Consider the following 27,092-nt stretch of genomic DNA (forward strand, 5'->3'; position numbering starts at 1 on the left):
CTAGAATTCTGAATGTGGTACACGCATTACGCGTTTATATATGTCCCGAATGTCTACAGTACGTGATATCAATACGTTGTTTGTTCTCTGATTCTGCCAACTGGGGTTAGCCAGTTTCTCAGCAGACATTATCCAGTGGGATAATAATAATGACTACAAGTCAGGCTTACTTTAAGGCTAAGTTACAATCGCCTACGTCAGTAATAGCTCATCCCACAGGTTCTGTGGGAATGTCAGACCCAGCGGGTCGTGGAGCGTCTACGACGCGGCTACATAGCCGTGCACGTTTACACGTTATGAATGGTGGCGCCATCAGCATCTAGCTTTGGCCTGCCCACTGTTACAAGTATCAAACAGCTCTCCCGCCCACGAGGGAAGCTTTGGTACGTCCCAAGAGTACTCCAGTGACCCCTAGTGGATGATAAAGAAAATAGGATTTTGGTACTTACCAGGTAAATCCTTTTCTTTGAATCCATAGGGGGCACTGGACGCCCACCCAGAGCAGTTTTACCTGGGTTGTTTTAAGCTCAAGGGAGCTTAGGGTAACAAGTTTTACTTGATTGATATTAAGCTCAGAGGAGCTTATGGTAACACATTTTCACCGATTGGTTCAAATTATAAAGTTCTATCGGTTATGGTGTCAACTGTTTAGTTGACAGTAAGGTTATGGGTCAACATTGTGGTTGTCCGTTATGTTATAGGTATTCTCCATTGTCAACCTCTCTATATAGTTCCTGTTCGCTCAGTAAAAAACACTGAGAGAGTACACTGAGGTACTCGGGGATATGGAGGGGGGGGAGAGTCCTAAATTTAAATATTCAGTGCCTTTGTTCGGCTACGCCCGTCCATATCCCAAGAGTACTCCAGTGCCCCCTATGGATTCAAAGAAAAGGATTTACCTGGTAAGTACCAAAATCCTATTTTTTTTTCAAATTCACGAGCGGGACAGAAGCCCGCCGCGTGAGGGGGCGGAGCTTGATCCCTCAGCACTAACAGCGCCATTTTCTCCACAGAGCCTGCAGAGAACGCTGGCTCCCCGTACTCTCCCCTGCTGAGCATCAGAGGGCTGAAAAAAAGCGAGGGGGGCACATAGTTAAGACGCAGTGAGTGGGGAAATCTATATACATTTATATATATATATATATATATATATATATATATATATATATATATATACACACATGCATGCATGCGCTATCTGGGTTTTTTTTTTCCTGGGTCAGTTGGCGCTGGTGTGTGCTGACATACTCTCTCTCTGTTTCTCCAAAGGGCCTTTTTTGGGGAATTGTCCCCTTATAGTTATATCCCAGTGTGTGGGGGGTGTCGGTACGTGTGTCGGCATGTCTGAAACGGAAGGCTTATCCAAAGAGGAGGTGGAACAGATGAGTGGTGCGTCTCAGTCGGCGGTGCCGACTCAGGATTGGATGGATATGTGGCATATGTTAATTGCTAGTGTAGCTTCACTGCATAAAAGACTGGACAAAGCAGAGTCCAGTGCGTCGGCAGGTAATCAATCTACGGATTATATCGACTCACAGGACCCGTCGGGGTCTCAGAAACGTCCCTTCTCACAAATAAGGGACACAGATACCGACACGGACTGATTCCAGTGTCGACTATGATGAAGCAAGATTGCACCCCAGGGTGACAAAAAGTATTCAGTGCATGATTATTGCAATAAAAGATGTGTTACATATCACTGATGAGCCCTCGGTGCCCGACACGAGGATATACATGTTTAAGGGAAAGAAACAAGTTATAAACTTTCCTCCTTCCCATGAAATTAATGAGTTATGTGAAAAAGCATGGGGAAACTCCAGATAAGAAACTGCAGATTCCCAAAAGGGTTCTAATGGCGTACCCTTTCCCTACACAGGACAGGGTACATTGGGAATCCTCTCCCACAGTGGACAAAGCCATAACATGCCTTTCCAAGAAGGTGGCGCTACCGTCCCCTGACACAGCGGCCCTCAAGGATCCTGCGGACCGCAGGCAAGAGACTACACTAAAGTCTATCTACACTCATACTGGTACTTTGCTGAGACCGGCAATTCCGTCGGCATGGGTATGTAGTGCAGTAGCAGCTTGGACGGATACACTGTCGGCTGACCTTGATACCCTAGATAGGGATACAATTTTGTTAACATTAGCTCATATTAAGGACGCAGTCTTATGAGGGACGCTCAAAGAGACATTGGTTTACTGGGTTCAAGAGCCAATGCTATGGCTATTTCGGCAAGAAGAGCTTTATGTATCCGCCAATGGACGGGGGATGCAGACTCAAAAAGGCATATGGAGGTTTTACCTTACAAAGGTGATGTATTGTTTGGAGACGGCCTCGCGGACCTGATCTCTACAGCTACCGCGGGTAAGTCGACCTTTTTACCTTTTGTTCCCCAACAGCAAAAGAAACCCCCACAATATCAGATGCAGTCCTTTCGGTCGCATAGATCCAGAAGAGGTCGGGGCTCCTCTTTCTTCGCCAGAGGTAAGGGTAGAGGCAAGAGGACACCTGCTGCGGCTGGTTCCCAAGAGCAGAAGTCCTCCCCGGCTTCCGCTAAGTCTACCGCATGACGCTGGGGCTCCCCTGCGGGAGTCCGCACAGGTGGGGGCACGCCTTCGACTATTCAGCCAAGTCTGGGTTCAGTCAGACTTGGACCCTTGGGTGATAGAAATGGTCTCCCAGGGCTACAAGCTGGAATTCGAAGAGGTGCCCCCACGCCGATTTTTTCAAGTCGGCCTTACCAGCTTCTACCCCAGAGCGGGAAGTAGTGCTAGCTGCAATTCAAATGCTGTGTCAACAGCGAGTGATTATCAGGGTTCCCCTGAGCCAACAGGGAAAAGGGTATTATTCAACCCTATTTGTGGTTCCGAAGCCGGATGGTTCGGTAAGGCCCATTTTAAACCTAAAATCCCTGAACCTGTACCTGAAAAGATTCAAATTCAAGATGGAATCGCTCCGAGCGGTGATAGCCTGCCTGGAAGGGGGGGATTTTATGGTGCCACTGGACATAAAGGATGCTTACCTTCATGTCCCCATATATCCCTCTCATCAGGAGTACCTGAGATTCGCAGTACAGGATTGTCATTATCAGTTTCAGACGTTGCCGTTTGGGCTGTCCACGGCCCCGAGGATTTTCACCAAGATAATGGCGGAAATTATGGTGATCCTGCGCAAGCGAGGAGTCACAATTATCCCATACTTGGACGATCTCCTGATAAAAGCGAGATCAAGAGAGCAATTACTGGAGAACGTGTCATTCTCTCAGAGTGCTTCAACAACATGGGTGGATTCTCAATCTACCAAAGTCACAGTTGGTTCCGACAACTCGAATACCGTTCCTAGGCATGATACTGGACACGGAACAAAAGAAAGTTTTCCTCCCGTTGGAAAAAGTCCAGGACCTCCAGAACATGGTCCGAGAACTACTAAAGCCGAAAAGAGTGTCAGCTCATCAATGCACTCGGGTTCTGGGGGAAATGGTGGCAACTTACGAGGCCATTCCCTTCGGCAGGTTCCATGCAAGGACGTTTCAATGGGATCTTCTGGACAAATGGTCCGAGTCCCATCTACAATTACATCAAAAAATAACACTGTCCCCCAGGGCCAGGGAGTCTCTTCTATGGTGGCTACAAAGTGCTCACCTTCTAGAGGGTCGCAGGTTCGGCATTCAGGACTGAATCCTGGTAACCATGGACGCGAGACTCCGAGGATGGGGAGCAGTCACCCAAGGAAGAAATTTTCAGGGACTATGGTCAGACCAGGAGTCCTGTCTACACATCAACGTGTTGGAGCTAAGGGCCATATACAACGGCCTTCGACAAGCGGAGAATCTTCTTCGCAACCTACTGATTCTGATTCAATCAGACAATGTTACAGCAGTAGCTCATGTGAACCGCCAAGGCGGGACAAGAAGCAGAGTCGCGATGGCGGAAGCCACCAGGATTCTTCGCTGGGCGGAAAATCACGTAAGCGCTCTGTCAGCTGTCTTCATTCCGGGAGGGGACAACTGGGAAGCAGACTTCCTCAGCAGACACGATCTCATTCCAGGAGAGTGGGGACTTCATCAAGAAGTCTTTGCAGAGATAACGGGTCTCTGGGGAGTTCCTCAAATAGACATGATAGCGTCACGCCTCAACAAGAAGCTTTGGAGGTATTGTGCCAGGTCCCGGGACCCTCAGGCAATAGCAGTAGACGCTTTGGTAACGCCATGGGTGTTCCAGTCGGTCTATGTGTTTCCTCCGCTTCCTCTCATCACAAAAGTGTTGAGGATCATAAGACGAAAAAGAGTACAGACAATACTCATTGTTCCAGACTGGCCTCGAAGGGCCTGGTACTCAGATCTTCAGGAGATGCTCACAGAAGATCCTTGGTGTCTTCCTCTAAGAGAGGACCTGTTACAGCAGGGGCCCTGTCTGTTCCAAGACTTACCGCGGTTACGTTTGACGGCATGGTGGTTGAACGCCGGATCCTAGCAGAGAAGGGTATTCCGGAGGAGGTCATATCTACTCTAATAAAGGCTAGGAAGGAGGTGACGTCAAAACATTATCACCGTATCTGGCGGAAATATGTCTCTTGGTGTGAAACCAAGAATGCTCCTACGGAAGATTTCCATCTGGGTCGTTGTCTCCACTTCCTACAGACAGGAGTGGATATGGGCCTAAAGTTAGGCTCTGTTAAAGTACAGATTTCGGCTTTGTCAATATTCTTTCAGAAGGAATTGGCTTTTCTTCCAGAAGTCCAGACTTTTGTAAAAGGAGTACTGCACATCCAGCCTCCTTTTGTGCCCCCGTTGGCACCATGGGACCTGAACGTGGTGTTGCAGTTCCTTAAATCACACTGGTTTGAACCCCTTAAAACGGTGGAGTTAAAATTTCTCACCTGGAAGGTGGTCATGTTGTTAGCCTTGGCATCTGCGAGGCGTGTGTCAGAATTGGCGGCCTTGTCTTACAAGAGCTCTTACTTGATTTCTCTGACGTCCTAGTGGATGCTGGGGACTCCGAAAGGACCATGGGGAATAGCGGCTCCGCAGGAGACTGGGCACAAAGTAAAAGCTTTAGACTAGCTGGTGTGCACTGGCTCCTCCTCCTATGACCCTCCTCCAAGCCTCAGTTAAGATTTTGTGCCCGAACGAGAAGGGTGCAATCTAGGTGGCTCTCCTGAGCTGCTTAGAGTAAAAGTTTAAATAGGTTTTTTTATTTTCAGTGAGTACTGCTGGCAACAGGCTCACTGCATCGTGGGACTAAGGGGAGAAGAAGCAAACTCACCTGCCTGCAGAGTGGATTGGGCTTCTTGGCTACTGGACATTAGCTCCAGAGGGACGATCACAGGTTCAGCCTGGATGGGTCCCGGAGCCGCGCCGCCGGCCCCCTTACAGAGCCAGAAGAGCGAAGAGGTCCGGAGAAAGCGGCGGCAGAAGACGTTCCTGTCTTCAAATAAGGTAGCGCACAGCACTGCAGCTGTGCGCCATTGCTCTCAGCACACTTCACACTCCGGTCACTGAGGGTGCAGGGCGCTGGGGGGGAGCGCCCTGAGACGCAATAAAAACGATATAAAAACCTTATATGGCTAAAAAAAAAATGCATCACATATAGCTCCTGGGCTATATGGATGCATTTATCCCCTGCCAGTTTCCTGAAAAAAGCGGGAGAAAAGGCCGCCGTGAAGGGGGCGGAGCCTTTCTCCTCAGCACACAAGCGCCATTTTCTTTCACAGCTCCGCTGGAAGGACGGCTCCCTGACTCTCCCCTGCAGACTACACTACAGAAACAGGGTAAAACAAGAGAGGGGGGGCACTATTGGCAGCTAATATATAATACAGCAGCTATAAAGGGAGTAACACTTATATAAGGTTATCCCTGTATATATATAGCGCTCTGGTGTGTGCTGGCAAACTCTCCCTCTGTCTCCCCAAAGGGCTAGTGTGGTCCTGTCCTCTATCAGAGCATTCCCTGTGTCTGTGCTGGGTGTCGGTACGATTGTGTCGACATGTATGAGGAGGAAAATGATGTGGAAGCAGAGCAATTGCCTGTGTTAGTGATGTCACCCCCTAGGGAGTCGACACCTGACTGGATGGTAGTAATTAAAGAATTACGTGACAATGTCAGCACTTTGCAAGGAGCGCTAAAATGCCCGTTACCTCAGATGGTCGACACAGACCCTGACACGGATACTGAATCCAGTGTCGACGGTGACGAGACAAACGTAATGTCCAGTAGGGCCACACGTTACATGATCACGGCAATGAAGGAGGCATTGAACATTTCTGACACTACAAGTACCACAAAAAAGGGTATTATGTGGGGTGTGAAAAAACTACCAGTAGTTTTTCCTGAGTCAGATGAATTAAATGAGGTGTGTGATAAAGCGTGGGTTTCCCCCGATAAAAAATCTGCTGATTTTTAATAAATTATTGGCACTATACCCTTTCCCGCCAGAGGTTAGGGCACGTTGGGAAACACCCCCTAGGGTAGATAAGGCGCTCACACGCTTATCAAAACAAGTGGCGTTACCGTCTCCTGATACGGCCGCTCTCAAGGAACCAGCTGATAGAAGGCTGGAAAATATCTTAAAAGGTATATACACACATACCGGTGTTATACTGCGACCAGCGATCGCCTCAGCCTGGATGTGCAGCGCTGGAGTGGCTTGGTCGGATTCCCTGACTGAAAATATTGATACCCTGGATAGGGGCAGTATATTATTAACTATAGAGCATTTAAAGGATGCATTACTATATATGCGAGATGCACAGAGGGATATTTGCACCCTGGCATCTAGAGTAAGTGCGATGTCCATTTCTGCCAGAAGAACGTTATGGACGCGACAGTGGTCAGGTGATGCGGATTCCAAACGACATATGGAAGTATTGCCGTATAAAGGGGAGGAGTTATTTGGGGTCGGTCTATCGGACCTGGTGGCCACGGCAACGGCTGGAAAATCCACCTTTTTACCCCAGGTCACCTCTCAGCAGAAAAAGACACCGTCTTTTCAAACCCAGTCCTTTCGTCCCTATAAGGGCAAGAGGGAAAAAGGCCGCTCATTCCTGCCCCGGGGCAGAGGAAGGGGAAAAAGACTGCACCATGCAGCCTCTTCCCAGGAACAGAAGCCCTCCCCCGCTTCTGCCAAGTCCTCAGCATGACGCTGGGGCTCTGCAAGCAGACTCGGGCACGGTGGGGGGGCCGTCTCAAGAATTTCAGCGCGCAGTGGGCTCACTCGCAAGTGGACCCCTGGATCCTGCAGGGGTACAAATTGGAATTTGAGACGTCTCCCCCTCGCCGGTTCCTGAAGTCTGCTCTACCAACGTCTCCCTCCGACAGGGAGGCAGTATTGGAAGCTATTCACAAGCTGTATTCCCAGCAGGTGATAATCAAGGTACCCCTCCTACAACAGGAAAAGGGGTATTATTCCACGCTGTTTGTGGTACCGAAGCCGGACGGCTCGGTGAGACCAATTTTAAATCTAAAATCTTTGAACACTTACATAAAAAGGTTCAAATTCAAGATGGAGTCACTCAGAGCAGTGATAGCGAACCTGGAAGAAGGGGACCATATGGTATCTCTAGACATCAAGGATGCTTATCTCCATGTCCCAATCTACCCTTCTCACCAAGGGTACCTCAGGTTTGTGATACAAAACTGTCATCATCAGTTTCAGACGCTGCCGTTTGGATTGTCCACGGCACCACGGGTCTTTACCAAGGTAATGGCCGAAATGATGATTCTTCTTCGAAGAAAAGGCGTATTAATTATCCCTTACTTGGACGATCTCCTGATGAGGGCAAGGTCCAGGGAACAGTTAGAGGTCGGAGTAGCACTATCTCAGGTAGTGCTACGTCAGCACGGGTGGATTCTAAATATCCCAAAATCACAGCTGATTCCAACAACACGTCTACTGTTCCTAGGGATGATTCTGGACACAGTCCAGAAAAAGGTGTTTCTCCCGGAGGAGAAGGCCAGGGAGTTATCCGAGCTAGTCAGGAACCTCCTAAAACCAGGACAAGTGTCAGTGCATCAGTGCACGAGAGTCCTGGGAAAAATGGTGGCTTCTTACGAAGCGATTCCATTCGGAAGATTCCATGCAAGAACTTTTCAGTGGGATCTGCTGGACAAATGGTCCGGATCGCATCTTCAGATGCATCAGCGGATAACCCTATCTCCAAGGACAAGGGTATCTCTCCTGTGGTGGTTACAGAAGGCTCATCTTCTAGAGGGCCGCAGATTCGGCATTCAGGATTGGATGCTGGTAACCACGGATGCCAGCCTGAGAGGCTGGGGAGCAGTCACACAGGGAAGAAATTTCCAGGGCTTGTGGTCAAGCATGGAAACGTCTCTTCACATAAATATCCTAGAGCTAAGGGCCATTTACAATGCCCTAAGTCGAGCAAGGCCTCTGCTTCAAGGTCAACCGGTATTGATCCAGTCGGACAACATCACGGCTGTCGCCCACGTAAACAGACAGGGCGGCACAAGAAGCAGGAGGGCAATGGCAGAAGCTGCAAGGATTCTCCGCTGGGCGGAAAATCATGTGATAGCACTGTCAGCAGTGTTCATTCCGGGAGTGGACAACTGGGAAGCAGACTTCCTCAGCAGACACGACCTCCACCCGGGGGAGTGGGGACTTCATCCAGAAGTCTTCCAAGTGATTGTAAACCGTTGGGAAAAACCAAAGGTGGACATGATGGCGTCCCGTCTCAACAAGAAACTGGACAGATATTGCGCCAGGTCAAGGGACCCTCAGGCAATAGCGGTGGACGCTCTGGTAACTCCGTGGGTTTTCCAGTCGGTATATGTGTTCCCTCCTCTTCCTCTCATACCAAAAGTACTGAGAATCATAAGAAGGAGAGGAGTAAGAACGATACTCGTGGCTCCGGATTGGCCAAGAAGGACTTGGTACCCGGAGCTGCAAGAGATGCTCACGGAGGACCCGTGGCCTCTACCTCTAAGGAAGGACCTGCTCCAGCAGGGACCTTGTCTGTTCCAAGACTTACCGCGGCTGCGTTTGACGGCATGGCGGTTGAACGCCGGATCCTGAAGGAAAAAGGCATTCCAGATGAAGTCATCCCTACCCTGATCAAGGCCAGGAAGGATGTAACTGCAAAACATTATCATCGCATTTGGCGAAAATATGTTGCGTGGTGTGAGGCCAAGAAGGCCCCTACGGAGGAATTTCAACTGGGTCGTTTCCTACATTTCCTGCAAGCAGGATTGTCTATGGGCCTAAAATTAGGATCCATTAAGGTTCAAATTTCGGCCCTGTCGATCTTCTTCCAGAAAGAACTGGCTTCAGTGCCTGAAGTTCAGACGTTTGTCAAAGGGGTACTGCATATACAGCCTCCTTTTGTGCCTCCAGTGGCACCTTGGGATCTCAATGTAGTTTTTAGGGTTCCTGGTTTGAACCACTTGCCACAGTGGATTTGAAATATCTCACATGGAAAGTGGTAATGCTGTTAGCCCTGGCTTCAGCCAGGCGCGTATCAGAATTGGCGGCTTTATCCTATAAAAGCCCTTACCTGATATTTAATTCGGATAGGGCGGAATTGAGGACTCGTCCTCAATTTCTCCCTAAGGTGGTTTCAGCGTTTCACATGAATCAACCTATTGTGGTACCTGTGGCTACTAGGGACTTGGAGGGCTCCAAGTTGCTGGACGTAGTCAGGGCCCTGAAAATATATGTTTCCAGGACGGCTGGAGTCAGAAAATCTGACTCGCTGATTATACTGTATGCACCCAACAAGCTGGGTGCTCCTGCTTCTAAGCAGACGATTGCTCGTTGGATTTGTAGTATAATTCAACTTGCACATTCTGTGGCAGGCCTGCCACAGCCAAAATCTGTTAAAGCCCATTCCACAAGGAAGGTGGGCTCATCTTGGGCGGCTGCCCGAGGGGTCTCGGCTTTACAACTTTGCCGAGCAGCTACTTGGTCAGGGGCAAACACGTTTGCTAAATTCTACAAATTTGATACCCTGGCTGAGGAGGACCTGGAGTTCTCTCATTCGGTGCTGCAGAGTCATCCGCACTCTCCCACCCGTTTGGGAGCTTTGGTATAATCCCCATGGTCCTTACGGAGTTCCCAGCATCCACTAGGACGTCAGAGAAAATAAGAATTTACTTACCGATAATTCTATTTCTCGTAGTCCGTAGTGGATGCTGGGCGCCCATCCCAAGTGCGGATTGTCTGCAATACTTGTATATAGTTCTTGTTACAAACAAATCGGGTTGTTTATTGTTGGAAGCCATCTTTTCAGAGGCTCCTACGGTTATCATACTGTTAACTGGGTTCAGATCACGAGTTGTACGGTGTGATTGGTGTGGCTGGTATGAGTCTTACCCGGGATTCAAGATCCTTCCTTATTATGTACGCTCGTCCGGGCACAGTATCTTAACTGAGGCTTGGAGGAGGGTCATAGGGGGAGGAGCCAGTGCACACCAGCTAGTCTAAAGCTTTTACTTTTTGTGCCCAGTCTCCTGCGGAGCCGCTATTCCCCATGGTCCTTACGGAGTTCCGAGCATCCACTACGGACTACGAGAAATAGAATTATCGGTAAGTAAATTCTTATTTTTTCATGTGGATAGAGCGGAATTGAGGACTCGTCCTCAATTTTTACCCAAGGTGGTGTCTTCATTTCATATGAACCAACCTATAGTGGTGCCTGTGGCTACGAGTGACTTGTAGGATTCCATGTCCCTGGATGTAGTCAGGGCCTTAAAAATGTATGTAGCCAGTACGGCTAGAATTAGGAAAACAGATGCATTGTTTGTCCTATATGCTGCCAACAAGACTGGCGCACCTGCTTCGAAGCAGACTATTGCTCACTGGATCTGTAACACGATTCGGCAGGCTTATGTTACGACTGGCTTGCTGTTACCGCATTCAGTAAAGGCCCATTCCACTAGGAAGGTGGGCTCTTCTTGGGCGGCTGCCCGGGGCGTCTCGGCATTACAGCTTTGCCGAGCAGCAACTTGGTCGGGGTCAAACACTTTTGCTAAATTCTACAAGTTTGATACCCTGGCTGATGAGGACCTAGCATTTGCTGAGTCGGTACTGCAGAGTCATACGCACTCTCCCGCCCGATTGGGAGCTTTGGTATAAACCCCATGGTCCTTACGGAGTCCCCAGCATCCTCTAGGACGTAAGAGAAAATAAGATTTTAAACCTACCGGTAAATCTTTTTCTCCTAGTCCGTAGAGGATGCTGGGCGCCCGTCCCAGTGCGGAAAATCTGCAAGACTTGTATATAGTTATTGCTTACATAAGGGTTATGTTACAGTTAGAATCGGTCTTGGACCGATACTGTTGTTTGTTCATACTGTTAACTGGTTATGTATGTTCCAGGTTACATGGTATGATTGGTGTGGGCTGGTATGAATCTTGCCCTTAGATTAACAAAATCCTTTCCTCGTATTGTCCATCTCCTCTGGGCACAGTTCTCTAACTGAGGTCTGGAGGAGGGGCATAGAGGGAGGAGCCAGTGCACACCATACTAGAAAGTTCTTTTAGGTGCCCATGTCTCCTGCGGAGCCCGTCTATACCCCATGGTCCTTACGGAGTCCCCAGCATCCTCTACGGACTAGGAGAAAAAGATTTACCGGTAGGTTTAAAATCTATTTTTTTTTATTTTTTTTTCCCCCAACAAATTTTCATTGAGTATATGCAATGCAAAAAACATTATTATTGGGTACAGAAAAAAGAAAGGCATAACAAGGGGAAGAAAAAGGTAGGGTAGGGAAGACGAACCAATGTTTAAGTTGCAGATAATAAAGCCACACTGGTGGACCTAAGTTAGTTAGTACGTAGGGTACTGAAGTGTAAAATAGAGGATGGGGAAAATAAAACTGCTGAAGACATAATGCCCAAACACATCCAGTATGAAAATCTCATGTCGTTTTTGAGTTATGTGGTTTAAAAAATGTCTGTCCTTATGTTTTACATTTGTCAATACTGACCTGAGAATATTAGGTTTTTGTATGCTCCCCTGTAACTAAAATGATATGAAATAAAAAAAACACTGTATTTGAGACATTCTTTTTTAGGGGGTTATTTATTATATCATGGAGAGACATAAAATTGTGAAAGATAAAGAAATATCTTGATATATGGTGTTTGCCACCATTAATTCTAAATGCTAGTAATTAAGCAGGATGCAATCTATTTTTATATAGCAGGACACTGGGTGCATGAGAATTGTGCATATTAGAAGAGGTTGTACTGGTAAATTAATTGCAGTTCATAGCTATTTGTAATGCCAGTGTTCATATGTACAATCTATGACCTGCTTTAAGGTGTTAGCTCTTTTGTTACTATAGGTATCGGCAGCTGAAGCAGCAGTGGGAAATGAAGTCTGAAGAAGCTGATCTCCTTCAAACTAAACTACAGCAAAGTTCATATCACAAACAACAGGAAGAACTTGATGCACTGAAACAAACTATTGGTGAGTATAAACTGCAAGTCTACAGTAGTTTTGTTCAAGAATGTAAACACCATGAATTTATAAACCCTTTTTACGTATATACTCATTTATATATACACCTTTTATTTTAAAAATAACTGGGCATTTGGTAACTGAATGGATTTTCCATATAATGGTTTATAAAGGTTTGCTGTATTTGTCTTCACAACATGTGTTGCAGTACAGCTGGAAGGAATATAGCATGCACTTAGCGGGCAGTATTTACTTTCACTAAATCCTCAGGTGGCCGCCATGCCGCTCTGCATGAGAGGCAGCATAATTTTTCAGTGAACCACATGCAAGATTTCAATTTAGACTGAATTGTGACGGTAAATGCTGGTCACACTGGGGCATGACCATTATTTGGAGTTTTATAGGCAGTCTGACATTAAATAATGCAGCATTATAATATACCAAGTTTTCAGTCATTTTGTTAGAGAATTAAAAGTATAAAAAAATGTTTCCAATGTCAGAGGAAAGTGAAGAGACCCTGAAGAAAACAAAGGAGGTTCAGAAAAAGGCAGAAGAAAAATTTAAAGTACTTGAGCACAAAATGAAAAATGCAGAAGCCGAGCGAGCAAGAGAACTGAAGGAAGCTCAGCAAAAACTAGATGCAGCAAAGAAGAAAGCGGATGCCTCAAGCAAGAAGATGAAAGAGAAACAACAGGTTGGCTTCATTGTTGTCCCCACTTTCATGTAGGAGTGTTTGTCTATAATTGTATTGTCTTGCCTCGGGTATGCAGGATTGATTGTTATTATGAAAGCTTACTTTGCCTAATGTATAAGGTAAGAAGTTCTCATGGGGTGATTGATAATGATCTGACTATCTTCAAAGTCTTTAGATCACCTTAAAATCTGAGAAATAAACAGCATATGGTGCAGGTATGGTTAATCCTATATGTTCTGTTGAATTTGCTGTAGGAAGTGGATGCTCTTGTCTTGGAGCTTGAGGAACTGAAGAGAGAGCAAACAACCTACCAACAGCAGATACAAGCTGTTGATGAAGCCATAAAAAGCTACCAAGAGCAAGTAGACAGCATGGCAGCTGAGGTTGCAAAGAACAAGGTAAGACTAAATGGTTTATGTATGTGGATAATGTATAAAGTTACATTTTATTTCTCTTTCATCCACTAGGGGACACTGGAGAATCTAAACAGCTGGGGTGTGAAGGAAGCAGGCTGGAGATAGCACAATATAGTAAAAAAAAATGCACAGCTGGCTCCTTCCCCTTCACTCCCCCCCCCCCCCCCCCCCATCCCTCCAGTTTGAAAAATTGTGCTGGAGGTAGCATCACAGGATAGGAGCTCTTGCTCCATGAAGTATTTTTTGCTCTTGCTCCATGAAGTATTTTTTTCTCTTTAACTTTAAAGAAAATGGGCCAATCCAGCCTATGAGAAAGGAGGGTGAAGGCTCCCAAAATCTATTACAGTCAGACAAAGATCCTGGTGGAAGGTATCAACATCTCACTTAGCAGGTCATCAAAGCAGTGAGTATAGATGCATTGCGCGCAGCAGGCGGCTTATAGCAATAGGGATGGCTCTCCACGCGGCTATAGTGTCTGGCTTTACAGGGCAACTACTGAACACAGCCACTGACGTCACCGCTGAAGCGGAGACCCGGCGGCAGAACAGCGTAAGGACCCAGGACAGGCAGAGCAGCAGTCACGGGTCAGACGCGCAGACGGCAGCGGGGGCAGCCGGATACATTACAGAAGACGCTGAGGTAACAGGGCTCCAGGTTGGCGTGCAGGCGGGGACGCAGCTGACGGCTAAAATGAATGGATTAAAGGAGGCAGAGCCTTCAGCGTGGCGCCTGCACAGGTTTTATAGAACAGAAGCAGACGGATAGGTTTATGTAAAGGGGCTGCGAGGTGTATAGTAAACTTCAGTTTCGGCCATTTTGTTTTTTTTCTCTCAGGCGTACAGATAGAGTGGGAAATTCTGTGAGGGGGGCAAACAGGCTTAGGAGTCCAGTTACAGAAGGGGTTATAATGTTTGATGGTGTTTCTCTCAGGGCAGTGCATAAGGTCTGCAGTTTCAATCTGACAGGTTATCCATACTAGCGCTGGCTGAGTATAGGCCCTACTGCTGAGATCTCTGAAATGAATGGATTAAAGGCTATGTATTTTGTCTTCCAAAGGACGCTGCTGACAGGTCCTGCGGAGGAGGAGTATCAGGATTCTCAACAGGATCGACTCAAGCTGTATTAACAGTTGGTGGTGTGAGGGATGTAAACGTCAGGCTGGTTAAAAAAATGTTTTACGTTTTTTAATAAAATTCCAGCTGTGTGACTAACCAAATTCTTCATTGCTCCCTATATCCCTACGGTACTTCTCCTAATCTAAATAGGTTGAAAGTACTGCCGTTTGGTGTGTCTAAAGCACCAACCAAGACCACAAAATTTTAAAAATGTGGAAAAAAAGAGCACTAATGTTGGCAGCTGCGGGGTGTGCGACACATGTTTGGGAATGGATGCTCAACTTGGGAGCAGTGGTCCGTCCGGGTCATGGGAACATGCCCTGGCAGATATTTCTAAGGAAATGGCGGAATCCTGCAAGCAATATTTAGAATGGGCTGCGGGTTTGTACAAAACTATGGAGGAATTCCTAATTAGACTAACTCCACCTGCACAGGTAGAAAAGAATGTGCGTAAAGCGGTAAAGAGACCCCTCCCTATCCTACAAGAAGAGGAGGAGGAGGGTCTCATAGATGAGGAGGGAGAGTCAGTAGAGGCTTTAATTGATGTAAGTCCTCAGGAGGAGGATGCTGAGGTCAAAGGGTTAGAAACCCTTATTGAGGCGGTAAAACAGGTCCTTAACTTCAAAGAAGAGGAGGTTAAGAAACCTGAGGTCTTTCATCTATTTGAGTCTCGGAAACTGCAAACAGCAGTGTTCCAATTCCTCAGACTCTCCAGGATCAGATGGGAGAGCCATGGAAGCAACCAGATAGACGCTTCCAAATTCCCAAGAAGTTCACGGATAATTATCCACTGCCCAAGGGTGTCGTGTAAGTGGAAGGTCCTGCCGATTGTGGACACCTCCCTAGCTAGACTGTCAAAGAAGACAATCTTGCCTATACCAAATGTGATGACACTAAAGGATGTGTCAGATCGTAAGTTGGATACGGCACTAAAATCTATCTTTGCAGCTGCAAGAGCCTCACAAAGACCTACGATTATCAGTGCTTGGGTAAATAAGGCTATTGTAGCATGGGCTGGTCAGATTGTTTAGGCAGTAGCGGAGGATAGCAGCCAGGAAGAAAGAGTTAGACTAGCCGAGCATATCCGGGAGTCTGCCACGTACATTTGCCAAGCTACAATGGATGCTAGCAGGATAGCGTCACGCATCTCAGCTTCGGCTATATCAGCCAGAAGGATTCTGTGGCTCAGGGAATGGCAAGTGGACTCAGATTCAAAGAAGGCAGTGGAGGCAATCCCCTTCGGAGGGGAGGCTTTTTTTGGTCCAGAACTGGACAAGTGGATTTCACAGGCAACAGCAGGAAAATCTACTTTTCTGCCTACCATGTACCCTAGAACTACGCCACCGGACAGAAGAAACAACTCTGGTCTGGTGTTCAATTCACTTAGGTTTCAATCCTTTCGAGCTAGAGGAAGAGGTTTTGGAGGTCAAGCTCGTGGAAACAGAAGTAGATGCCATTCTCAGTCCACAGCCCGAAAACAGGACCCTAAACCTGCTGACAAGACTGTGGCATGACGGTCTCCCAGCTCACCTTGGGTCTCCTACGGTGGGCGCTCAGTTGGAAAGGTTTCAGGACACCAAGGCCGAAACCTCACCAGAAGTCTGGATCACCAATATTATTATTGTATCCCTACAAAATAGAATTTCTGAACCGACCTCGCAGTCAGTTCTTTACAACAGGCCTTCCTCGGTGCCCTCAAAAAGTGCGGGTATTTGAAACAGCTTTTCAAAAGTTACTTCAGACGGAAGTAATTATGCCTGTCCCGATTTTCTCAATGAGGAACAGGATTTTATTTGAATCTCTTTATAGTGCCAAAACCGGTTGGTTCGGTCAGGCCAATCCTCAGTTTAAAGATGTTAAATCAATTCCTGACAGTTTACAGATTCAAGATGAAATCCATAGAGTCAGTTATTGCGAGACTGGAACAACGGAAGTTCATGGTGTCCATGGACATAAAGGATGCGTACCTCAATGTCCCAATCTGGACCCCACACCAAGCCTTTTTACGGTTTGAGTGGGCAAGACTCATTACCAGTTCAGAGCTCTACTGTTCGGCCTATCATCAGACCCAAGAGTCTTCACAAAGATTATGGCAGCAATGGTTGCGAAATTGAGATCGTTGGGGGGTAACGATAATACCGTACCTGGACGACCTTCTTATCAAGGCTCCCTCTCAGGACCAGTTGATCCAGGATGCTCGGATCAGTCATCCGTTTCTGATTCGACACGGATGGATTGTGAATATCAAAAAATCCAATCTGCAACCGACACAGGATTCAATTCCTGTGTCTCATTTTAGATACGATACAACTAAAGGCTTTTCTCCCAGAAGACAAGATCCTAGACATCAAGGACATGGTACGTCCGGTTCTACAGAACCAGACTGTCTCGCTGCATCTTTGTGTATGGCTTCTAGGAAAGATGGTAGCATCCTTCTAAGCGATCTAATACGGCAGACTACATTCCAGACCCTTTCAGCTGAATCTGATTGCTCAGGGTGCAGGCATGCATTTACTACTTCACCGAAGGATTCACTTGTTGCCCCAGGCCAGGACCTCATTAATTTGGTGGTCGGTCCACAAAAACCCAGGCGGCAGGAAAGAGGTTTGGAATCTGGGATTGGAAAATTTTAACAACAGATGTCAGTCTCAGAGGATAGGGAGCAGTTCTGGACAGCCATCTGTTTTAGGGAAGATGGTCACCGCAGGAGAGCCCTCTCTCAATAAATGTACTCGAGCGAAGAGCCATTTATAATGCACTTCTCCTGGCGGAAGACCTAGTATGGGCTCAACATGTGAGCGTGCAGTCGGACAATGTGACAGTGACGGCATACATAAACTGTCAGGGAGGAACAAGAAGCCGCATGGCTTTAAAAGAGGTCACACGGATTCGGTCATGGACAGAAAAGCGCAACATAATCTTGTCGGCTGTCTTCATTTCTGGGAAGTAGACTACCTCAGTCGTCAGGATATGCATCCAGAGGAGTGGATGCATATCCTCGAATACCCTGAGGTATTAGAGGCAGTGGTACGAAGGTGGGGTGTGGTATTGAAGGTCGACAGTGTCTAGGACAACCACTATTGGCCGACAGGGATTCTAGGTTGACAGGTCAAAAGGTCGACATGAGTTTTTAAATCTTTTGGTGTCGTTTTCGCCGTACAGTGACCGGGAACCCCAATTAGTGCACCGCATCCCCTCGCTTTGCTCTCAATGCTTAGGGCAAGGTGCCTCGCTGCGCTCGGCACAGGTTACCGTTCCCAGTCGTAGTCCACGTGGATTGTAAAGTATGAAAAAGTTCAAAAAAGACAAAAAAAATAAGCAACTCATGTTGACCTGTCGACAGGGATCCTGTCGACCTAGTTACTGTCGACCAATAGTGGTTGACCTAGACCCTGTCGACCTAAGTCTTGTCGACCTATAGACCGGATACCATGAAGGTGGGGCCTACCGCAGATCTAATGGCCTCTTGGAACAACCATCAGCTGCCAAGATGTGTGGCCAGGACGCGGGATCCAGCAGCAGAGGCGGTGGACACACTGGAGATTCCCTGGACATACGAACTGGTGTACATCTTCCCGCTGTTTCCCCCTTCTACCAAGAGTGTTGAAGGTGAAACGGGAGAGGGCGTGGGTGATTTTAATAACACCAGACTGGCCTCACAGAAGTTGGTACTTGGACCTGAGGTTACTTCTGGCGGAAGATCCTTGGAAACTGCCTCAGAGGGAAGACCTGTTGTCACAAGGCCCATTCCTTCACCCAGATCTGAACAGTCTACGTTTGATTGCGTTGTTCTTGAGACCAGGATACTAAGAGACAGAGGTATCCCCGGATCAGTTATCCCGACCATGTTAGCGGCAAGGAAGCCAGTAACTGCGGCACGTTACTATAGAATCTGGAAGTAGTACATGGACTGGTGTCAGCCTAAGGGTTGGAATCCCAGAGAGGTTCCACCTTACTAGACTGTTGAAGTTTCTCCAAAATGGTTTGAGATTAGGATCCCAAAGGTACAGGTCTCCGCCCTCTCACTACTTTTCCAGCAACGCCTGGTGGCTGTACAGGAGGTCCAGACGTTTTTACAGGGTGTGTTGAGAAAACAACCACCTTTTCGCCCTCCCACGGCCCCGTGGGATTTAAATCTAGTGCTCGATTTTTGGAGTTCAGCACTTTTCGAGCCTTTTTGGATAAGGCGGATCTAAAATATGAGCTGGAAAGCAGTCCTGCTCTTGGCTTTAGCATCAGCGAGAAGGGTCTCAGAGTTAGGTGCCCTGTCATGTAAAAGTCCTTTCTTAATTTTTCATGAAGACAGAGCGGAGCTTCATACAAAAGCAGAGTTTTTGCCTAAGGTGGTTTCGGGTTTCCACATAAACCAGCCGATTGTGGTCCCGTCCTTCCGAGGATTGGCAGAGGGGGACTTGTCCTAAGAGCCTTAAGGGTCTACGTGCAGGCTATGAATTCTATTAGGAAGTCTGACGCTTTGTTTGTACTGTATGATGGACCCAGGAAGAGTTGGCTGACTTCTAAAAAACCTTGGCCAGATGGATACGACTAACCATCAAACAGGCATATATTTCTTGTGGAGAGAGTTCCTTTTCGGGTAGGTACTTATACCACCAGATCAGTGGTGCTTCATAGTCTGCTGCTAGAGTAGCTTCCACTACCCAACTTTGCAGAGCTGCAACGTGGTTGTCAGCACACACGTTCACTCGTTTCTACAAGTTTGATACGTTTTCATTGAGAGATGCAAAATTTGGACATTTGGTTCTTCAGGCTTCGGACCGCACTCCCGCCCATGGGAGTCTCTTTGGGACGTCCCCAGCTGTCTAGATTCTCTAGTGTCCCCTAGTGGATAAAAGAGAAAAGATGATTTTGCTACTTGCCGATAAAGCCATTTCTCTGAATCCACTCGGGGACACTGGCCACGGTGCTGTCAGCCTGCGTTTTCTAGTAAGATTTGGTTCAAACAGTTTGATTATTATGTTAATAGTTCTTGGTTGCTGTTTGACATGTTGGTACGGTTGGTTCCTTCCCGTATGGACTTGATCTTTCATGTTCCCTCTTCTCTCCGTCAATTTTTCAAACTGGAGGGATGGGGGGCGTGAAGGGGGGAGGATTTTTTTTTACTATATTGTTCTACCTCCGGTCTGCATCCTTCACACCCCAGCTGTCTAGCTTCTCCAGTGTCCCCGAGTAGATTCAGAGAAATGGATTTATCGGTAAGTACCAAAATCCTCTTATCCCTTGTTGAATATTTGTTGACAGGAAGCTGTGAAGAAATCCCAGGAAGAGCTGGCTAAGCAGAAGGAAATTATCATGGATCATGACAAGGAAATTAAGAGCAAGTCTACAGATGCCATGAAGATGAGAGAAAGTAACAATGACATCCAGCTGAAGATAAAGGAGCTAGAACATAACATTAGTAAACACAAGAAGGACAGTGCGGATGCTGCTGCACGGGTAAAGTTTGTTACTTTCAAACTTTTCTGTTTGTATCCTGTATACGTTAAGGTTCTTTAACCTTCCATTTTCTCTAATATTAACGATAAATGTCTAAAATGTTTTTGTTCTTCTTTAGTGGTGCTTGTAAATCTGCTTGCAGAATACAATAGCAGCAAACAGGCCATTGCTTCATTTCTCTCCCCTGTGATTCCTTTTTAGGGCGGTATCCTTTTGGCCCCAATGCCAGCACTTATCGGGGATTTTGTTTTGCCTACCTCAGAAAGGCAAAATTAAATCCGTGAGGCAAAAGATTGTGACTGCAAAACAGAGACAGGCCTGCGTCTTATCGTCAATCTCCTATGTTTCCACATGAAAAACTAATTTATTTTTTTCTGGATGGAAAAAAAACGTGGGCTAAGTGGATAATTGGGGGGAAAAAAATTTTTTTGCGAAACCCCCCCCCCCTGGCTAATTGGATACCCCTATTATTCTTCAGTAGTCTTTTTTTCATTGAAAGGTGATAATCCTCTCCAAACAATGGATTAAAGGGCCGTACAGATGGGGAGATGTGGAGGAAAATGTGTGCTAAGTGAAGTGCCCAGCACGCCTCTCCCCCTGCTCAGCACTGCACAATGTGTGCTGAGTGAGGGGGCGACACACGGGGGCCACTCATTTCACCCAGCGGTGAAATGAGCAACCTGCTAGATTTTACCTGCATGCAGGCCAGTCTAGCACCGGCGATAGCGACGCGCAGGATCGCTGTCACCCCTACACATGGAGCGATGTGTTCCTAATTTCTAAGCAACCTAGTCAGATTGCTTAGAAATTAAGTGAACGTCGCTCCGTGTGTACCCCCCTTAAGTGTGGCCTAGTGACTTTATAGGTTGAGGGGTATGATTATATTGTCAGTTTGACCAGGTTTGGAAAACATGGCCAGGTACCTGCGTTTGTAAGGCTTTTAATATATTTTCACATAGTTGAAAATTCTTAACATGAAAAAAATACTTTGGATTCATATGAGTAAAAATGTCCCGGAAGCATTTTTTTTCCATAAAGTTTTTTTTTTTGTTTCTTTTTTTTTTTTTCCATAACTTTAGTGACTTCAGTGTTACATTCTCCAGTAATACGTGACGATAGGTTATCTCACTTCTAAGTTAAGGGGGTACTCACGGAGCGATCGCTGACTAGATTGCTTAGATTTTAAGCAGCGATCACTCCGTGTGTACCCCTGACAGCGATAGCGATGCGCAGCCCCGCGCATCGCTATCGCTGGTGCTAGATTGCCCCCCCGCACGCTCAGCACACATCTCTCCCTAGATCTGCTCGTGAATACGGGCCTTTACAGTAGAGACATTTAGATAAAATCACCCCCTTGGATGCAAAAATAGGGTGGTGATAATACATACAAGCGCCCCTGCAGGGACTGTGGCGTATTTTACAAAGTCCTTCCTCAAGCAGATTTCAATGTCATGTAACATGGAAAGAAAAGTGCATATAGTGATGTACAGTTTAAACACATTTAAAATTTAATGTACAAACACATGACACTTAACATTAAAAAACATATACACAACAGTGTGTAATGAAAGGTAAGGAGTCCCAAGTGCGTAATTACCAGCGGTAGGAAAGAACTGTCTCGCGGCAGTTCTACAAGCATGTGTGTATAAACTCCACGGCAACCGCGGCTGTCGTCCCCCCGTCTGGATAGATGGTCTCTCGCACTGGTTCCCCCGCTCTCTGTCCACGGCTGCTATATCACCCTATTTTTGCAGTTTACCTGAGAGTTTCTCTTGGTGGGGGTACTGGAGGGTTACCCCAGTGTGACAAATACATTTTTTAGCCGCCTAGTTTTTGGGGGCGCATTGTACTTACTGTCTATCCTTTGATTTGGTTTCCACCCCCTTGGATGGTTTACAATGCAGCTCTTCCACCTCCCTTTTTGTCTTTTCATGGCTGTATGTGTAGGTCATGCAGAGATTTGCTTTCTTACTGTGATGTCCGGGTTTACCATTCTCTAAGCTTCAGGGACTGAGCTGGCTAAACAGGGAACACCAGTCTTGCTAACTCAGGAACTCAGGCGCAGATCTGTGAGATTTTCTAAAAGCGTGCTTCTGAACAGCAGAGGTTGCTCTGCTTATGTCACGTCACTGAGAGTGCACCAGGAAGACTGGCAAGGGATCCTAAATAGCTTTGAGCAATCTGGATCCCAGAGAAATAGGTTTTCTGACACATGAAGAAATCTACTCCCAGATTCAAGTTAAAACCAGAGCTGGACCCTGAACAGCTGAAGGATTTGAGTTAAGCCCCTAAAGTTAGAGATATTGTACACATGGTACATTGCTATACATAGTACAACCATGTAGTTGTCTTTGGTACTCATAGCCAGTGGGAAATGTTTTAACAAAGCAGTTCTGAGACTAAAAAGAACAGTCAGTCTTCAGAACATTTAAATAAACTATTGCCTGGATGAAGGAGACTTTTGTTTCCAAAGGGGATGTGCCATGCAAAGGGTTAATAGAGCATGATTTCTGACCAGCATAGATACAGAAAATGTTCCCCTTCATAATTTGATTTATTAGGAGCAGTGGCAAACTCTCTTCTAGTGAGGAGTTTGTGGAAATTGAAGAAGCACCTAGGAAGTTTTAATTTGGTTTCTATGTAATGATGAAGAAATACAGAAATGGTGTCTAACATATATGCAGCCATTGAAAGCTTCTATACTAGAGCTACAATTCTTTTTGGATAGGTGTGCTCTTAGAAACCTAATAGAAAAATTGAGTTATTTAAAAAAAAAAAAAAGTCTCATGTTTCTTTGAGAACCCCATTGAAATGGGCATCACCGTAACCTCTATAGTTAGAAACCACGGTTTATGGGGGAAAAACAATCAATACAAATAGAGGACAAGATAAACAGGCAGTACCTGTTAATGAGAATCGTACAAAGATGTATAGAATTTCTATGTGGAGCTACCTTGATCACTACTTACTTACTTACTTACTTACTTACTTGGCAAGATCCATGGCCTCAAATGTAGTAATTAGGAGAGCCCTTTGGTTATGCCCCTGGCAGCAGAAGCCCTGTATAAAAATAGCTTAGTTGGTCTCCCATTTTGAAGGAATCTTTGTTTGGATAAAAAAAATTGGACTCCATGATAAGTTCTCTATAAGAAAGTTAAACAGATTGCCAATGAATTTTCATTTTCCTTCATCACGTCTGCAATTCAAAGCACAATGAGCTAAACCTGGAAGACAGAACAACAAACACAATATTCCTTCTCTACAGAGCATTTTTGAGCCTTTAAAATTAAGGATGAAAGGTAAAATAAGAGAACTTGTACAATTGTTTGTATCGGTTCATCTATACATCTACAGTGGGTACAATTTGCATTATATAGACACCAAAAGATATCAAAGATAAGAAATGACAACAAAATGTATATTCCTAAAAGAATTGTCTTTGTACAGTCCAAGCTCATTGGCAGTTCTGTACATAAGCCCACGATACATAATCGAAGCCAGAGCAATTGCCTGTAGATCAAAGGGTAAAGGTTTTTATGTTTCTTGTTCCAATGTTTTGGGCCTGAGGCAACTCTGTTTTTCAGTTCCAAGTTGTTTTAAATGGAATCTCTGAAATCTATACTCATGGCCATCAGCAATGGAATCGCATCCATAGATCTTCAGGATATTTCTTTATAATCCAGTTGCAGTTCAATTCAATAAGTTTCTCTAACGTCCTAGAGGATGCTGGGACTCCGTAAGGACCATGGGGAATAGACAGGCTCCGCAGGAGGCATGGGCACTTTAAGAAAGACTTTGGACTCTGGGTGTGCACGGTCTCCTCCCCCTATGCCCCTCATCCAGACCTCAGTTTTAGACTGTGCCCAGAGGAGAATGGGTGCACTGCAGGGAGCTCTCCTGAGTTTCCTGCTTAGAAAGCATTTTTGTTAGGATTTTTTCTCTTTTTCAGGGAGCACTGCTGGCAACAGGCTCCCTGCATCGAGGGACTGAGGAGAGAGGAGCAGACCTACTTAAATGATAGGCTCTGCTTCTCGGCTACTGGACACCATTAGCTCCAGAGGGGGTGAACACAGGTTCGTCCTGGGCGTTCACCCCAGAGCCGCGCCGCCATTTTCCTCACAGAGCCAGAAGAAACGAAGACAGACGTCTAAGGCGGCAGAAGCCTTCGGTGCTTCACTGAGGTAACGCACAGCACCGCAGCTGTGCGTCATTGCTCCCATACACCTCACACACTCCGATCACTGTGAGGGCGCAGGGGGGGGCGCCCTGGGCAGCAATAAAACACCTCTCTGATGGCAAAAGTCTATATACATGTACAGGTGGGCACTGTACATGTATATAAAAGAGCCCCCGCCATTTTTTAGTAAGTTTGAGCGGGACAGAAGCCTGCCGCCGAGGGGGCGGGGCTTCTCCCTCAGCACTCACCAGCGCCATTTTCTCTCCACAGCACCGCTGAGAGGAAGCTCCCCGGACTCTCCCCTGCTTGACACATGGTGAAAGGGGGTTTTTAAAGTAGAGGGGGGGGGCACATTATTGGCGTTTATACATTAAGCAGCGCTACTGAGTAAACAATCTGTTTTTCTCCAGGGTTATATAGCGCTGGGGTGTGTGCTGGCATACTCTCTCTCTGTCTCTCCAAGGGGCCTCAGGGGGAACGTGTCTTCAGAAAAGAGATTCCCTGTGTGTGTGAAGTGTCGGTACGTGTGTGTCGACATGTTTGACGAGGAAGGCTCGCCTAAGGAGGAGGGGGAGTGCATGATTGTCAGGTCGCCGTCGGCAACGCCGACACCGGACTGGGTGGATATGTGGAATGTCTTGAATGCAAATGTAAATTTGCTGCATAAACGATTGGACAAGGCAGAAGCTAGGGATCAGTCAGGTAGTCAGACCATGCCTGTCCCTGTGGCACCAGGACCTTCGGGGTCTCAAAAACGCACCATATCCCAGATCACTGACACAGATACCGACACAGATACTGACTCTAGTGTCGACTATGAGGATGCAAAAAGGTATTCGTTACATGATTATTGCCATTAAAGAGGTTTTGCATATCACTGAGGAACCCCCTGTCCCTGACACGAGGGTACACATGTATAAAGGGAAAAAGCCTGAGGTCACTTTTCCGTCCTCATTTGAACTAGTGAGGCCAATCCCGGGATCGGCGGGATCCCGGGATTTAGGCCCAAAAACGGCCGGGATTGGAAGCTCCAATCCCGGGGATTGAGGGATCAGCGTTGAGCGTCCTCAGGACGCTCAGACGCTGCCCGGCTCCCTCCTCCTGTCTCCCCCTGCGCAGCGTGACCTGTGACTGTGAGGTCACGCTGCGCTTTCAGCAGCCGCCGAGCCGGAAAGTACGGCGGTCTTCACCCGCCGCCTCCTCCCGGCTCACCCCGTACTCACCCGCTGCCTCCTCCCGGCTCCCCTAAACTCACCCGCCGGCTCCGCTGCACTCACCCGCCGGCTCCTCCTCACCTGCTACCTGGCTGTGCAGGTTTGTACGGGTTTTTTTTAATGTCTGCAGGGCGGGAGGGGCGGGGCATGGGGGGCGGCCGGACACGGTCTAAATCCAATCCCGGGATTTAATATTTTTCAATCCCGATACCCAAGATTGAAAAAATGGCCCGGGATTGGCTTCCCTAATTTGAACTAAGCGACTTGTGCGAAAAGGCTTGGGAATCTCCAGATAGGAGACTACAAGTTCCCAAAAGGATTCTTATGGCGTATCCCTTTCCACAAAAGGACAGGATACGATGGGAATCTTCGCCTAAGGTAGACAAGGCGCTGACACGCTTATCCAAGAAGGTGGCACTGCCTTCTCAGGATACAGCTTCCCTCAAGGATCTTGCTAATCGTAAGCAGGAGGTTACCATGAAGCACATTTACACACATTCCGGTACTATCGTTAGACTGGCTATGGCATCGGCCTGGGTGTGTAGTGCTGTCGCAGCATGGACAGATTCCTTATCTACGGAAATTGACACCCTAGGTAAGGATACCACTCTAATGACCCTAGAGCATATCAAAGATGCTGCTTTATATATGAGGGATGCTCAAAGAGACATTTGTTTACTAAGCTCCAGAATAAATGCTATGTCTATTTCTGCTAGGCGACTCCTGTGGACCCGACAGTGGATGGGGGATGCCGACTCAAAGCGGCATATGGAGTCGTTGCCTTACAAGGGGGAAGAGTTGTTTGGAGAAGGCCTCTCGGACCTTGTCTCTACTGCTACGGCCGGTAAATCGAATTTCTTACCTTATGTCCCCCCGCAGCATACTAAAAAGGCACCTCATTATCAAATGCAGTCCTTTCGTTCCAATAAAAGCAAGAAGGTACGGGGATCGTCCTTCCTTGCCAGAGGAAAAGGCAAGGGAAAAAAGCTGCATGCAGCTAGTTCCCAGGAGCAGAAGTCCTCCCCTACATCTGCAAAGTCCACTGCATGACGCTGGAGCTTCCCGGGGGGAGTTAGCTCAAGTGGGGGCACGTCTTCGATTTTTCAGCCAGGTATGGGTTCACTCACAGGTGGATTCCTGGGCTATGGAGATTGTTTCTCAGGGATACAGGCTGGAATTCGAAGACGTGTCTCCTCGCCGGTTTTTCAAATCGGCTCTGCCAGCTTCCCCGTCAGAGAGGGAGTTAGTGTTGACTGCAATTCAAAAATTGTATCTTCAACAGGTGATAGTCAAAGTTCCTCTTCTCCAGCAAGGAAAGGGGTATTACTCAACCCTGTTTGTGGTCCCGAAACCGGACGGTTCGGTCAGGCCCATTTTGAATCTAAAATCCCTGAACTTGTACTTGAAAAAGTTCAAGTTCAAGATGTAATCGCTCAGAGCGGTCATCGTCAGCCTGGAGGGAGGGAGGGGGGGGGGGGGATTGGATGGTGTCCCTGGACATAGAGGATGCATACCTTCATGTTCCGATTTTCCCTCCTCACCAGGCGTTCCTGAGATTTGCAGTACAGGACTGTCATTACCAATTTCAGACGTTGCCGTTTG

The 27,092-nt window shown here is 46.9% G+C and overlaps 1 protein-coding gene across 4 annotated transcripts in view; it reads left to right on the forward strand.

The window, feature by feature from the left end:
• SMC2 (structural maintenance of chromosomes 2) overlaps positions 1 to 27,092 on the forward strand; it is a 213,019-nt gene that overhangs the window by 107,868 nt on the left and 78,059 nt on the right. For all 4 annotated transcript variants that reach the window (XM_063914672.1, XM_063914675.1, XM_063914673.1 and 1 more), the window contains exons 17-20: positions 12,305 to 12,429; positions 12,921 to 13,114; positions 13,369 to 13,512; positions 19,905 to 20,099. In XM_063914672.1, the coding sequence (XP_063770742.1) occupies positions 12,305 to 12,429; positions 12,921 to 13,114; positions 13,369 to 13,512; positions 19,905 to 20,099 (658 nt within the window). The remainder of the gene's footprint in view (positions 1 to 12,304; positions 12,430 to 12,920; positions 13,115 to 13,368; positions 13,513 to 19,904; positions 20,100 to 27,092) is intronic.

Source organism: Pseudophryne corroboree, chromosome 1 (assembly GCF_028390025.1).
Source record: "Pseudophryne corroboree isolate aPseCor3 chromosome 1, aPseCor3.hap2, whole genome shotgun sequence".
Classification (NCBI taxonomy): domain Eukaryota; kingdom Metazoa; phylum Chordata; class Amphibia; order Anura; family Myobatrachidae; genus Pseudophryne; species Pseudophryne corroboree.